General features: G+C 37.2%; 3 protein-coding genes across 4 annotated transcripts in view; 1 reads left to right on the top strand and 2 right to left on the bottom strand.

Moving 5' to 3' along the window:
- LOC138035579 (striatin-interacting protein 1 homolog) overlaps positions 1-6,076 on the bottom strand; it is a 46,530-nt gene extending 40,454 nt beyond the window's left edge. The window contains exons 1-4 of the mRNA XM_068882221.1: positions 5,956-6,076; positions 5,817-5,889; positions 3,056-3,130; positions 51-182 (exon numbers count right to left, since the gene is read on the bottom strand). Coding sequence (XP_068738322.1) covers positions 51-182; positions 3,056-3,130; positions 5,817-5,889; positions 5,956-6,036 — 361 coding nt within the window. The 5' untranslated portion in view covers positions 6,037-6,076. The remainder of the gene's footprint in view (positions 1-50; positions 183-3,055; positions 3,131-5,816; positions 5,890-5,955) is intronic.
- Positions 6,077-6,188: 112 nt separating this feature from the next.
- Positions 6,189-8,987, top strand: LOC138035580 (uncharacterized). Of its 2 annotated transcripts, XM_068882222.1 has the most exons (3): positions 6,189-6,445; positions 6,779-7,247; positions 7,880-8,987. In XM_068882222.1, exons 2-3 carry the CDS (start codon positions 7,027-7,029, stop codon positions 8,985-8,987), a joined length of 1,329 nt encoding a protein of 442 aa, XP_068738323.1. In that variant the 5' UTR covers positions 6,189-6,445; positions 6,779-7,026. The 2 variants fall into 2 exon arrangements, with proteins under 2 accessions (XP_068738323.1, XP_068738324.1); XM_068882223.1 differs by lacking the exon at positions 6,779-7,247 and having other exon boundaries at positions 6,191-6,445.
- A 91-nt stretch (positions 8,988-9,078) lies between these two features.
- LOC138035581 (uncharacterized) lies at positions 9,079-11,744 on the bottom strand. Its single transcript, XM_068882224.1, has 2 exons — positions 11,554-11,744; positions 9,079-10,912 (listed from the first exon to the last, which is right to left on the bottom strand). The coding sequence occupies exons 1-2, from the start codon at positions 11,723-11,725 to the stop codon at positions 10,209-10,211; spliced, it is 876 nt and encodes a 291-aa protein (XP_068738325.1). The 5' UTR covers positions 11,726-11,744; the 3' UTR covers positions 9,079-10,208.
- Positions 11,745-13,234: the final 1,490 nt, after the last annotated feature.

The raw sequence follows: 13,234 nt of genomic DNA, 5'->3' as shown, positions 1-13,234 counted from the left end.
CATGGCAAAAGGTACTTTCCAAGCTAAAATAAAATACTACAATAATGTACCTTGCACAAGGTAAAGTAAAATTCTTGCTGCATTTAGTCTTGTGTCAGGATCAACTCCTTCACATTTTTCAATGACAAAAAACGCAAACTTCCTCCGATCATTTTCCTCCATTGTTGTCCATTTGTCGTGACCTTAAAATAAAAGAAAAGTTGTATACGAGTTTCGTGAAAGTTTTAGTCTTAGGGCATAATAGTTACTGTAGCCTGCACACAGGCTCTCCATGTGGTTTATCGGTCAACAGCTGAGGAATTGGAACAAGCAGGGGAAAGGAAAGCCTGCAATGGTCTCTCAACAATTTCAGATTCTTCATTTAGATTCTAGACATAAATCGCTGAATGGCCAATTTGACCATGACATGTGTCAAACAAATGATGCAGAGAATTCAATGTGCTGACCACAAGTGCAGACTGTGATGTGGATCATATTTTTCTCATAAATGAAACTATCTCGGGTTTGTCAGGAGCCTCCTTAATGGAGGGGATGTGGTGGCTCTGCTCTTGGAAAAAGCTTTCTATTTCAAGTATTTGCTGCAGTTAAATTGTTGGAATCGCCCACATCAAATGGTTGTTTTCTTGTGATTTGTCAGTTCAAAAACATCGTCAGTGACCAGATTGAAGAAGCTAATTCAGGGGAGCTTCAAAACAGTATCTGCCTTGCAATAATCTTTCAAATCTTTGTTTACAGTCCATTTTACTGCAATGGGACTATCGTTGTGCATAGGTATAGGTTTTTCTGAAGCACGTGGGGCAGACTCTTGAGTAAACAGCAGTGCTTTTGTCAAGAACACAAAGATGTGAGCGCAACATTTTGACGATCCTCTCTGCTGCAGGGTTTGAACACTATACATTCAGTATTGGGGAGTATTTTCTTAAAAGCTCAAGATTAGATATAGTTTACAAAAAAATCAGTTTCAAGAAACAGTGTTAGAAATTGGAATAACTCATCTTGTGAAATTAATATTCATGATCTCCTCCTCCAGCGACTTTCAAAAAACAGTATGACTACATTGATCTGTCTAATCTCATAGTAACGTTTTAAGACCTCAACTTGTTGTGTTTGTACTTGTAACATATATAGAATTTGAATTTCTTGTAAATGTTTTACTAAATATTTAAAATATACATGTATGTGTAAGCAATGCTCACCTTGACTAGCTTTTACTAACTGCAAGGATTGCATATTTCTTTAATATCTCTTTCTTCTGTACAAATACATGTTAAAACGAACCTAGAGAGCCATATTTTGTCCTTACAAACTCTGTCTAGAACTCATCAACCAATGTACGTGTGTATATCATGTAATGCTTTGGGGTTTTCTACCAGCATTCTGTCAACTTATTTTTTCTTGGGGTTTCTCGACTTGACAGTCAAGCAGAAAAAGGGAAAAATCTCAAATTATTGTTGAGACATCATTGCAGGCTATCCTTTCCCCCACTCACTCCAAAATCCCCAGCTGTTGACTGTGTGCCAACAATTAACTACACAGAGAGTCTGTGTGCAGCATAACCAGAGGTGTGTATGTGAATGTGAAATGTTATTTATATGATACCTGTACGTTAATTTGTAGTTTAAAAAATGAAATAAATGGTCATTTAAAAAAATACATATATATTAGTATTAAACTACAACAAGATAAGCCACAGAAAAAGAACTAATACAGGGCATGAAAATTTTTAAAAAATTCCAGTTAAAATTTTGCGATAGGATACAAAAATTCAGTCGCAAGTTGGCAAATTGTGTGAAGTGCAATAGAGGGTATACACTGACTGTACTGTGTTACCATTGGTTTTACAAAACAAAATTTGAGCTTACAATACATGTACATGTTTATAGAAACCACTGAAAATGGCAGATGACTTATAACCTTGCAGCTGAGTAATGCTACAACTTTGCCTTATACATGTATCTTCAGATTGAAATACACTGTACTTCGAAAAAATATTTTTTTATTTCTTTTAGCAAAAGTTGCAGCAAAGTGGAAACTGCTACCAGTAACCCTTTCATTTTGAAAATAGTGTAGGTGAAAACTAATCCCAAAATTAATTTGCAACTCTTCCAGATACAATGTACTTTTAATAGTAGCAAATGCGACTGTATTGGTCACAATTTCAAGCCCTGTAATATTAACACTAATTTTACAGAGTTCACTTTGGATTTGAAATGTACCTCTAAGCACCTACACATGTACCACTGACAACTCTTCTATTTTGTCATACCACTTACAGTAGATAAACCCCTCTTTTAATAAATAGCCGTTTTTTGAAACCACTTCAAAAACCTTGCAATGCAAGACATTGAATACAAATAAAAACATGGAAATGTGATTTATTCACTTTTTGATAATCCAAATTATAACTTGGAACCAGAACACTGATCAGCAGAAGAAGCTGGGCTAAAGAGACTTTTCTTGTTATACCACACAGAGTTTAATCCTACGACTATAATTATGTATGATAAGTTTGAAGAGTTCATGGGGACACAGGGATTACTTGGAAAATCCAAGAGCTCCTAAAAGTGGTGGAACCTACATACTTCTGATCATTAGCTCGGATACTCCACCAGGGGCAACGTGAAGAAAATGTCATATCCTGTATACTGATACTGGGGATTGTTTGGCTCACATCCCCGTGAAAACAAGCTGGATTCTCTGTTAATAAAAGGGAGCTTAAGAAACCACAACAGCGATGGCAATGAGAACATCATCTCAAAATGTAAATTTGCGTTCTTGTAATCATTTCGTGACCTTTTTAATATGACAAGGGTGTGGAAGTTCCTCAAAATGACACTGGTCGGAACGGCACTTAATTTAGAGGAGAAAATGAAAATTCATTCTGAAGTGCTGAAATTCTTCATAAAAACTCAAATTTCGCTATTTCATGTTGTTCTTTTACTGATGAGAGCAAAGAAATGAACAAAAGTGAAAAACGCACATGCAAGGCAAATTTGGGATGTTCTTGTTGCCGTCGCCACTGCCTTTGCTTAAGCTCCCTTATATCAATATTTACCTTGTGAGAAGAGAGTGGTCTCGAATGCTTCTCGGTTGAAATTAAATTCACTTTCCTCAGTATAACTATAAAGTTCTGTAAAAAATTAATAACAGTGTTTTCTGAATACTTTCATGGTTACATTGACATCTTTGTCGTCACTGCCATTATCATCATTGTCATCATCGTCATTATCATCATTGCCTTCTTAAACTCCAAGTATTGCCTTTAACTAATTACCCTTTATAGACTACAAAGCATGACGTGGTTTTTAAAAGCTAGTGATTGACAACAGAGAAAACAAATCTTCTGATTAAAATATGATCGTACAAGATTGCTTGAGGTCAGATGTGCACAGCAAATACCAGTAAGTATCCAGAATGATCACAATCAATGGAGGGTTTGCACATGACATCACTGCGGCCATGTTGGAGGAGTGAAACAAAGAAACATCCGCCATGTCGGAGGAGTGAAATATTCTTTTGGGAGTTGAACTCTATTTCGGTGAAAATTCTTCCTTTTGTTTTAGTATACAAATATGGTTGCAGGTCACATGAGTGAAAACACTCTATAACATGGAACAGTGATTATTTGTAGAATAGCACCACACATCCATGTCAAGTGTTCTGGGTAAGTTATTTAAACAAAAAAACTTATCCCTCATTTGGGGGTCATGATCTCACTTAATCATGTAGAATTGGGCAATAATCAAACACATGATGTAATTATTTGTTTCAATAATCTTTTGATGCGGATCTAAATTTCGTATTCACATATAAGTTTACTGTGTTTGATCACCGGCGTTTTAAAGGAAGGAGTTCCCATGACAAGGTTCTAGGTTCTGGAACCTACATGTAGAACCTAGGTTAAGGACTTTTTTGTTAAAAGGGTTGTCACTACAAAACTGTATCATGTAAAAGAAATGTTATGATACCATATCAAACACCAATTATTGCTGAACAAAATGCACTTGCTATTTTGACGTAATAGGTTACCATGGCAACATGAAAGCTTTCCAAAAACACCCTATATTTCGTCTTTACTTGCTTTAATATCTTAAAAATGAACTCGGTGACCCCCATTTTTTATTGTAAAATAGTAATTAGCAATTTGAGATAGGACTATCTGCAAAGTTAAAAAAAATTATTGGGAACCAATCCAGGGCTATTTTAAATTTTTGAAAATTTAAGGTAGCTCTGAATTGGCTCCCAAGATTTTTTTAAACTCTGCTGATACTGTAGTTCTATCTCAAATTGCTAATTGCTTTTCTACTATAAACACATGGGGGTCACCAAGTTCATTTTTGAGATATAAGCAATTAAAGACGAAATATAATAATAATAATAATAATAATAATAATAATAATAATAATAATAATAATAATAATAATAATAATAATTACAGAGGATATCACCAAGCTGACACTAAGTTAATTAGGGTGGTCCTCTACTGTATCTACAGAACTACAATTTACTGGGCGGAATAAGAACTACATGTAAAGCGTAAGATAAAAAAAATAACAAAGATAAAAAATATAAGAATAAATATATATACTAGAATATAATATTTACAGAATATATAAATTACAAATATATTAATTACAAACGATTCCGGCCACATATTTTTTAAACTCTTCTAGACTATAGTCTCTAGCGCCCACAGATAAACCGTTCCAAGCTGTTACTCCCCTTCACAGGAAAGACCTTTGTCCTGTCTTAGAAGATAGCTTAGGTATAAACAGGTTCCCACTTGCAGCAGATCCTGTGTTAATTTGATGTTTATCTTTAACATACTCAAACCTATTATGGAAATAATTAGGAGTAGATTTATTAATGGTTTTATACATCATTATGGATGTAAAATAATCTACACGTTGATTAATGGTCATCCAGTTTAATTTGGAGAACAGCTCAGACGATGGAATATCCTGGGGACACTTAATATTAAGAATGACTCTTGCTGCATATTTCTGTAATCTAAGGATCTGGTCTAAGTTGTACTGTGATGTTGCGCCCCAGATAACACATGCATAATAAATAATAGGTTGGATTAAGGACTTGTAAAACGACTGCCTCGTGCATTGAGGTAAATAGGTTTTAATAGCTTTTAGGAGATTAATTTGTTTGAGTACTTTACTACAGACTTCGTGAGTAAGTGAATTCCAAGTCAGCTGTTCATCCAGTACGAGACCAAGAAGTTTGTAACTATCTACATTTTTTACCGATGTTCCATTATGAGTGATTTGGATTCTTTGACCTTGCAAACGTGCCAATTTGGGTCTGGTGCAGATAACCATGGATTCCGTTTTTGCAACATTCAAAGCCATTCCATGGTTTCCTATCCATGATGAAATGGGTTTTAAACAATTTGCCAACTGCTGATTCACGTATTCTAAAGTTCTGCCAGCAACTAAAATTGTCGAATCATCCGCGAACATCTTTAATTTCTGGGGGTCATCGATTTCAAAAGATAAGTCAATATAGGGTGTTTTTGGAGAGGTTTAATGTTGCCATAGTAACCTATTACGTCAAAATAGTGAGAACATTTTGTTAAGCAATAATTGGTGTTTGATGTGGTACCATAACATTGCTGTTACGTGATACAGTATAGTACGGCTGTAGGAATGGCTGTAGTTATAACCCATCTCTTAAGAAGGTCTCTAAAAGTGGTGAAACTGGTTCCAGCCACCTTAAAGCTTCGTTTTTCAAGGACATAAAATCTCAAATTCTTAAAGCTACGTGTCGCTAACATCGTAAATTGTCTGATTCTGTCGCAACCTTACCGGCGACCTCAGCACATTCACTGTCGGAATCGTAATAGATGAAATCGACATCTGGAGAGGAGTCTAATTGGCCCTGGAAAAAATAAGGGAAGTGAATTAAGAAAAAACGTCACAAAGTATTCTCCTATGTATTAATTACCTCCGATTCTCTTCTGTGTTTCCGCAAAAGTTCTCTTAGCTTTGGAGCAGTACGCTGTTTACGATCAATACCGCCCTCCATCTTGAATTTGACAAACAACTGCGCAGCCTCGCCTTTTTTTAAAGAAAAAATGGCGGACAAGTGCGGGATAACTGTCGGGAATCGGGACCCAGCCCAGACCTTCTTCGGTTTTCTTAGAATCGAGGCAGCGGTCGCCTGTGTGAAGAGCGGGAAAAACTGCCGAGCAGGAGGAAGATGGTTTGGTTATATTATTCTGTCTTTTTCTCTATTTTTCGTTAAAAACGTCGTTAATTCTACTTTCTAAAAACACGAGGCTAATTTTTATCCTCAAAACTACCAGTAGCGTGTTTTCGAAGGCGTTTCAAAAGTGTTCAAAAGGCTTACGCCACTTCTATTTTGAAGGGAAATTATCTTCGTAGCCTTGGACATTCACTGACCACAAGTCGATGCCGGGAAAAGAAGTTACTTGGTAAGATTACAAGTTTACATTGTTACTTTGACATAAGTCTTAGCTGACGCGTGTGCGTGTGTTGTGATGAGGGAAAATGGTTGTGGTTTTTAGGGTGAAATAACGTTAAAAAGAAAAGGACTTAGGAGAGGTGAATAATGAAAGAAATCAATTCATTTGAGCTCGTTTGAATTACCTAGTATTTATGATGGATATTCTTCTAGATAACTAAAAAAAATTGTTGACATTGATAAAAACTTTGCGGGTCTTAGACACCCTGCCAATGCTTTGTATGTTGTTAAGTTTCCTCTCGTGAAAGATTGCTTATATATCCTTTGTATAATGTCTTGATAGACTCAGTCAACTAGCTGGAAAACCTGGGCAGTTGAACAAGTTGCAGCTAACTAAAGAAAAACTAGAATATCAGGAAAAGAATTCTTGCAACACGTTCTCCATTAAAGCCTGGTTTTCACTAGCGACGCAAGCGCAAGCGCAAGCGCAAGCGCAAGCATAAGATATTAGTGTCAAGTGAAAACCAACAGTAACGCAAGCACAAGCAGAGAACGGAAGCCGAGAACGCAGTCGAAGGACGCGCTAGTTCCATGCTCATTTATAGCCAATCCAATATGGCGGCTAGCAGGCTCAATCAACAGATCTTGTTGTTTCTTCTGCTCCTGCGGCGTAGAAGGCGAAGAAGGCAATCGGCAACGAGAAGAAAGAAACGCTTCTGGATTAGAGACATCTTTAAGGAGAGAAAGACCCAGGGGGACTTTCATAACCTTGTAAAAGAGCTACGGCTGACAGATCGTGAATTCTATTTCAGGTGTGCGTGCAATCTCTTGGATTAATTAAGTATTTTGATTTTGCTTTATTTCAAATTGCGATTTTTCTGTACAAATTTCATAATAATATGCAGTCTGCTGCATTCCATTCTTTTTTTTTTTACAAAGGTAACAAGTGTTCATAATAATTATAATACTAGATTTGCAGCAAAACACTCTTATCACGTTCCTTATGCTACAAGAAACAATTAGGGCAAATGTCACATCCGTTTTCAAGGTCCATCTGTCTGGAATACTATTGATGGTAATGTAAAATTATCATCCTCTATATCAGTCCTCAAAAGACGATTGAAGGACCAATATTTTTAAACATATTAGGGGTTATTTGCTGTTCTTGTTGATCTCATGAATTTAAAATAATTATTATATTTATCCCTTATACGTTTTGTTTTGTCATGTTTGTCTATTGTGTGGGCCGGCCTAAACTAGTAGTAAACATATGTATAAACTGACTGTGTATCATTATTAACTTATCAGTTATTCTAGGCAGCCAGTGCTCTCCCATTTTATTTTTATATCTAACGAATGTATTTAACTAAGCAAAGTGAGAGAATTAAACTTGTTGTTATCGTAAATTTGTGTTCTTTTTGTGGTTTGTCAATCAACATTCTAGGTATTTACGTATGAGTCCAGACAGGTTTGAGCACCTTCTCTCATTGGTTGGTCCAATAATTTCAAAGAAGTCCACCAGAATGAGGGAACCAATTTCAGAAGCAGAACGTTTAACCTTGACATTGCGTTTCCTGGCTAGTGGAGATGACCAACAGTCATTAGCTTTCAGCTTTCGACTAGGAAGAACCACTGTTAGCCATATTCTGAGGGAGACATGCAGTGCAATTTGGAAAGCTTTGGGGGAGATTTATTTAAAACCACCTAGTTCACCAGGTGACTGGCAAGCAATTTCAAAGGACTTTGAGGAAGTGTGGAATTTACCACACTGCGTTGGAGCTATTGATGGCAAACATGTTAATATGCAGTGCCCAAACAACAGTGGATCCTTGTTCTACAACTATAAGGGATTTTTTAGTCTTGTATTAATGGCAGTATGTGATGCCCATTATAATTTCACCCTGGTGGATATTGGAGACTACGGAAGCAACAATGACAGTGGTGTCTTGTCACATTCAGAGATGGGTAAAGCCATTGATGATGGCTCCATTAATTTCCCAAAGCCTGAACATTTGGAAGGGTGTGATCTTCCCCTTTTGCCCTACTTCTTGGTAGGGGATGAAGCCTTTGGATTAAAACCATGGCTTCAGCGACCTTACCCAGGAAAATCCTTGACAGAACCCATGCAAATATTTAACTATAGACTCTCCAGGGCGAGGCGGGTGATAGAGAATGTGTTTGGAATTTTAAGAGCAAGGTGGAGGGTGTTTAAGGGTCCTATTTCTGCCTCTCCTAAAACTGTGCAACTTATTATTGAAGCAGCTGTGTGCCTTCACAACTATCTGAGGCAAACAGAAACAGCTTTATATTGCCCATCTGGGTTTGTTGATAGTATGGATAGATCAGGAAACATCAAACCTGGGGAATGGAGAAGTATGGTATCTACTACAGAGAGAGGAGCCCTAGATGGGTTAAATAGGGTGAGAGGTTCCCGCTATACCCTTAATGCAATTCAGATCCGGAAGGCATTGACTGATTTCCTGAATTCCGAGCAAGGTGCAGTGTCATGGCAGTGGGCACACGTGAGAAGTACTGGTCCACTTGCAACTTAGTTTATACCTTTACGTTACTAGCAGTACAAGTAAAGTAACACTATACTATACGTTTTGGTATTTATGGTAACAAAAATACTGTACATACAAGTATAGTCCAGGAACACAACATTTATCATACATCATTCTTGAATACAGTAATTTTTTTGTGTTACAGTTGGCTTCTTGTACAGGCTTGCGTTGACATTTAGCAATGAACAGTAACAAAAAGTGCTTGTCCTGAAAGTCAAGGTCTTTGTGGCAAAACATGGGTTTCTATTACTTTTTCCTTCACCTTGGTTACCATTTAGTTTCTTTTATCACAGCCAACCCAGGTCAAGCATACCCCCACAGATTCTATTAATGATCTATCATTTGAGATTTGAATGCATTGTCTCAGAACATCACCCTTGTGAGCAAGGCAGTGTTAGGTTACAAGTGGTGGTGGACAAGCTAAGTGGCTATAAACGTAAAATAGAGCTGATTTGAGACTCAACATTTGTAACAGAAATTTAATTCAGTGATTTGAATACTTTATTTATTACAACCGCTTGAGTTGCCAATGGTCGCTTTTAATGCAATCCTGTATTTCTCACACAACTGTCTTGTGCCAAAACTATTTTTGTACTCTAATTTCAAATATTCCAGTCATTAATAGAATCATGGGGGCTACACTTGAGCTGCTTCAACTGTAATTTAATTTATTGTACTTAAGGTAGGTAACAGAGGGAAATAAAATTATGCTCCTAGAAAGAAGAAAAAAAATTATGGCACCTTCACATAGATCTACTTTTGAAAACATTGTACAAACCTGGCATCGGGTGAAATTGTACACCCATTACAGGCAACCACACTATTTTCCTAAAAAGAAATATTCTTATCATCATACAAACAGCAACCTGGAAAACTCCCCCTTGAATTTTTTTTTTTTACCCCTGTGAGATAAATTGTAGCAATATTAAAATATTAACAAACATTTTTAAGCTTCAAGGACAGAGAATATGACCCAGACTGAGGTGATGATAACCCTGCTCTTGTAAAGATATCAAAGAAGATTTTAAACCCTGCTTGAAATCTGCCATCACCTTGGCAATGCAACACTATTTTTACCTAAACAAAATAGAGCTATTTAGCTTTATCATGTCAAATAGCATAAGAAACACACCCACTTAGTCTCCCATAACATGGAGACAGAGATATGCAGGATAAGAAACCAATCATTTTTAGTGTCCTTTATTAGTTCTATGAAAAGGGACCAAATGGAGCCTTGGGATCACGAAATGGGTTGCCTGATGTTTCTGCATGGTAAGAAGGGTATGTTTGGTATTGGGAAACTCCACCAATTGAGTGCATCATTTGCTCATACACCATATTTGAGATTTGCATCTTGACCCATATCTTCTTATCAGGAGGAAGCTGCCGAAGTTGCGAAGCAATTAAAGTACCAAAGATGTCATCTTCATCTTTTTCTTTCTCCACAACTTGGCCTTGTTTTGCAATGCTAGCCCCAAGTGATTGAATAAGTTCAAGTTCTGCCTCTTCACAGCCAGATTTCTTTTTCTTTGACTCATTTGTTTGTTTATGGAACTTCCATGATGCCTTCTGTGCTTTGGGCATGCTAGACTGCACCAACTCAGGCTGGGAAGCATCACTTGAAAGTCCCCCATCTGGAGTAATGCTTCGAGACATGCTTGCACTACTTTCATTGTCAGAATCAGATATTTCACAACATTCACTGTCTGCCGCAAAACCTCCAAAATTTGATTTTGTTTTTCGTTCAACAATGTATGGTTCTAACCACTGCAAGTATGGATACATTCCAGACAAATCTTTCTTTACTTCTGTCACATCATCCTGGCCTGCTCCTGATACCTTAGCTTTACCAAGTTTCTTCTTCTCCCGGCTATATTTGTTCCTCATGTTTCTGAAATATGTTTGTGCATCATCTGCGGAGTGAACAAAGTTTGCTCATGGTGGGTGGTGAAAAGGCTGTTTGCATACCTGGACATGATGATGCCAGCTCAAGAAGGTATATATATTTAGTAAAATCCAACTAGTGGTCTATTATCAATGCTGCGTTCTCATTGGTTGAGCTACTAGTAGGCTATTTGTTATAGCCCACTAGTAGCGAAAAGCGCCGGCTTTGAAAACCAAAACAACAATTAAAGTCTACCTTTAACTAGCGAAAGATGTTTTGTCTCAACATTTTTTTGACCAACTAGTTGGATTTTTAATACTAAAACAATTATTCCTCTTGCCCTCATGGCCTCTGAGTCAATAGCCCATTAGGCCTTGGGCCTCATGGGCTATTGACTCAAAGCCCATTCGGGCTCGAGGAATAATTGTTAAATATATGTTTTTGTGTGCTTGACATATGAAATTCAGTGGGCTTTGAATCACACCACACTGCTCATATTTGAGCAAGCTTCTTTCTCTTACTATGATGGTAATTAAGATAACTAAACTCACAAAAGAAGATCATTTTCAAGATGTAACTGTATACGGTGCTCCACTTGCGGTAGCTATTATAGTAATAATACATAGGCTTAAGCTTAAATTGAGCAACAACTTTGTCACTGAACTTTACCTTTCGTCATTCCCATTTCGTTCGCCACTTTTTCCCAGGCTTGTAATTTTTTGTTTTTGTCCTTGAAATCTTTGCATTCCTTGTCATACAGTACACGGTAGTTGCGTACTACTTCTGCAAACGTTTCGTCAAAGCTCAAGCTTCCCAGTTCTGCCATTTTGTTGCCTTGCATTTTGCGAAAACCTGCACTAGGAGGGGAATCTGGAACGAGTGTTTGCCATTGGACAAAACACAACGCTTGTGTTCTGCTTATGCTGTGCTCCGTTTTCATGCAACGCAAGCGAACGCAAGCATAAGCGCAAGCACAAGGAAAAGGAAAAATTTTGATCCTTGTGCTTATGCTTGCGCTTGTGCTTGCGCTTGCGTCGAGCCTGTTTTCACGGTGAAATAAGCGCTCTTGTGCTTGCGCTTGCGCTTGCGCTTGTGCTTGCGTCGCTAGTGAAAACCAGGCTTAAAGCATCTGTCATAGAAATGAAAGCGAAAGTTATTACATTTTGGAAATCATACATTTTCCACAGTTGAACATCAAAGTTACCAAACTGTACATGCCAGATAGAGTCAGCATAATGTCTACCAGAAATTTGACAGCAATAAGTTGGTGCATTGGGGCAGACTTTCAACTTTATTCCTTTTATTCCATTCAGCTTGTAAGACCCCTTAGGTTACTGGCTTTCAGGATGTAATAGTAATGTTTCATGAGTATTAGCAGAAGTTAATTCACAATAACAATTTGTGATAGGTATACGTGCACTGAACTGAGTTGTTGACAATGGCCATAGGTAATAGCTTAAGTTAACAGCAAATTTCTCTTTTTAGTGTTGACCACTAAGCCTCAATGAGATACCTGTAGTGGCCAACAGTACGTAGCCTCTTTGCCTTCTGCTCAGTGGCTTTATGGCATGGAGTCATGAAGCCCTTAGAGCAGGGTTGTCGACAACCGATCTTACCTTATTCCGCGTCGCTTTTTTTAGGTGCTCAGCCATTCTGAGAAAGCAGTGTTTTGATCAGTGCCCTTGCAAATTGTCACTCGTTTACTTGATGACAATGGATAAAAGTGACAAAGTCTGATCTGCACAATCTATGTAGTTCTCAGTAGTAAAGCTAATTAATTCTCTCAGTTTTAATCACGTAATAGAGTTTGTTGCCTTCTAAGCTAAAACTCTTTTGCGAATTCGGAGTGTGACCTGTTCATCTCATTGCTGTTCCTACTTCAGAATTAATTAAATTGCACTTCAATGTTATCTAAGTTTCTATTAATACAGTTCTAGAAATTCCTTTAAGGTATACCAGCTTTCACAATTTTTTACCGCTAAAGCTTGATTTTAGGACTTGTATAAAATCTTGGAAGGTTTAAGTTTAGTTTAAGGATGCACATGTAATGTAAGTAAGTCCAGGAATCACCTAGTTGGACCAATGAAACTAGTTCTGGAAGTTACAAATCTTAGGGTCCCTGGCGACAATCTAAGTTATTGCCTTATCATGAATTATGAATGTCACAGGTTGTACACAAAAAGGCCTTGGGGACAAAATAAAGGTCATTTTATTGAGATGATTCTCAAAGCCTTTTTCATACTACTATTAATTATTAATGTGTTGATATTTTGTACACCAATAACTTTTTAGCTGGGAAAGGCTTTAAGGACAAAATAAAGGATATTCCTATCGAGAAGATCCTCAAAGC

The sequence above is a fragment of the Montipora capricornis genome, unplaced genomic scaffold, assembly GCF_036669925.1.
Source record: "Montipora capricornis isolate CH-2021 unplaced genomic scaffold, ASM3666992v2 scaffold_425, whole genome shotgun sequence".
Lineage (NCBI taxonomy): Eukaryota > Metazoa > Cnidaria > Anthozoa > Scleractinia > Acroporidae > Montipora > Montipora capricornis.
Note: the sequence above shows the minus strand (reverse complement) of the source record. Positions and strands in the feature narration are given on the sequence as shown.

What these genes read in the sequence shown, in the direction of transcription:
- LOC138035580 (XM_068882222.1), top strand. Translation starts at nt 7,027, where the DNA reads ATGCTCATTTATAGCCAATCCAATATGGCGGCTAGCAGGCTCAATCAA. An exon ending in GATCGTGAATTCTATTTCAG is followed by an intron (nt 7,248 to 7,879) that starts GTGTGCGTGCAA and finishes TCAACATTCTAG; the next exon opens with GTATTTACGTATGAGTCCAG.
- LOC138035581 (XM_068882224.1), bottom strand. Translation starts at nt 11,725, where the DNA reads ATGCAAGGCAACAAAATGGCAGAACTGGGAAGCTTGAGCTTTGACGAA. An exon ending in CGAAATGGGAATGACGAAAG is followed by an intron (nt 10,913 to 11,553) that starts GTAAAGTTCAGT and finishes TTCACTCCGCAG; the next exon opens with ATGATGCACAAACATATTTC.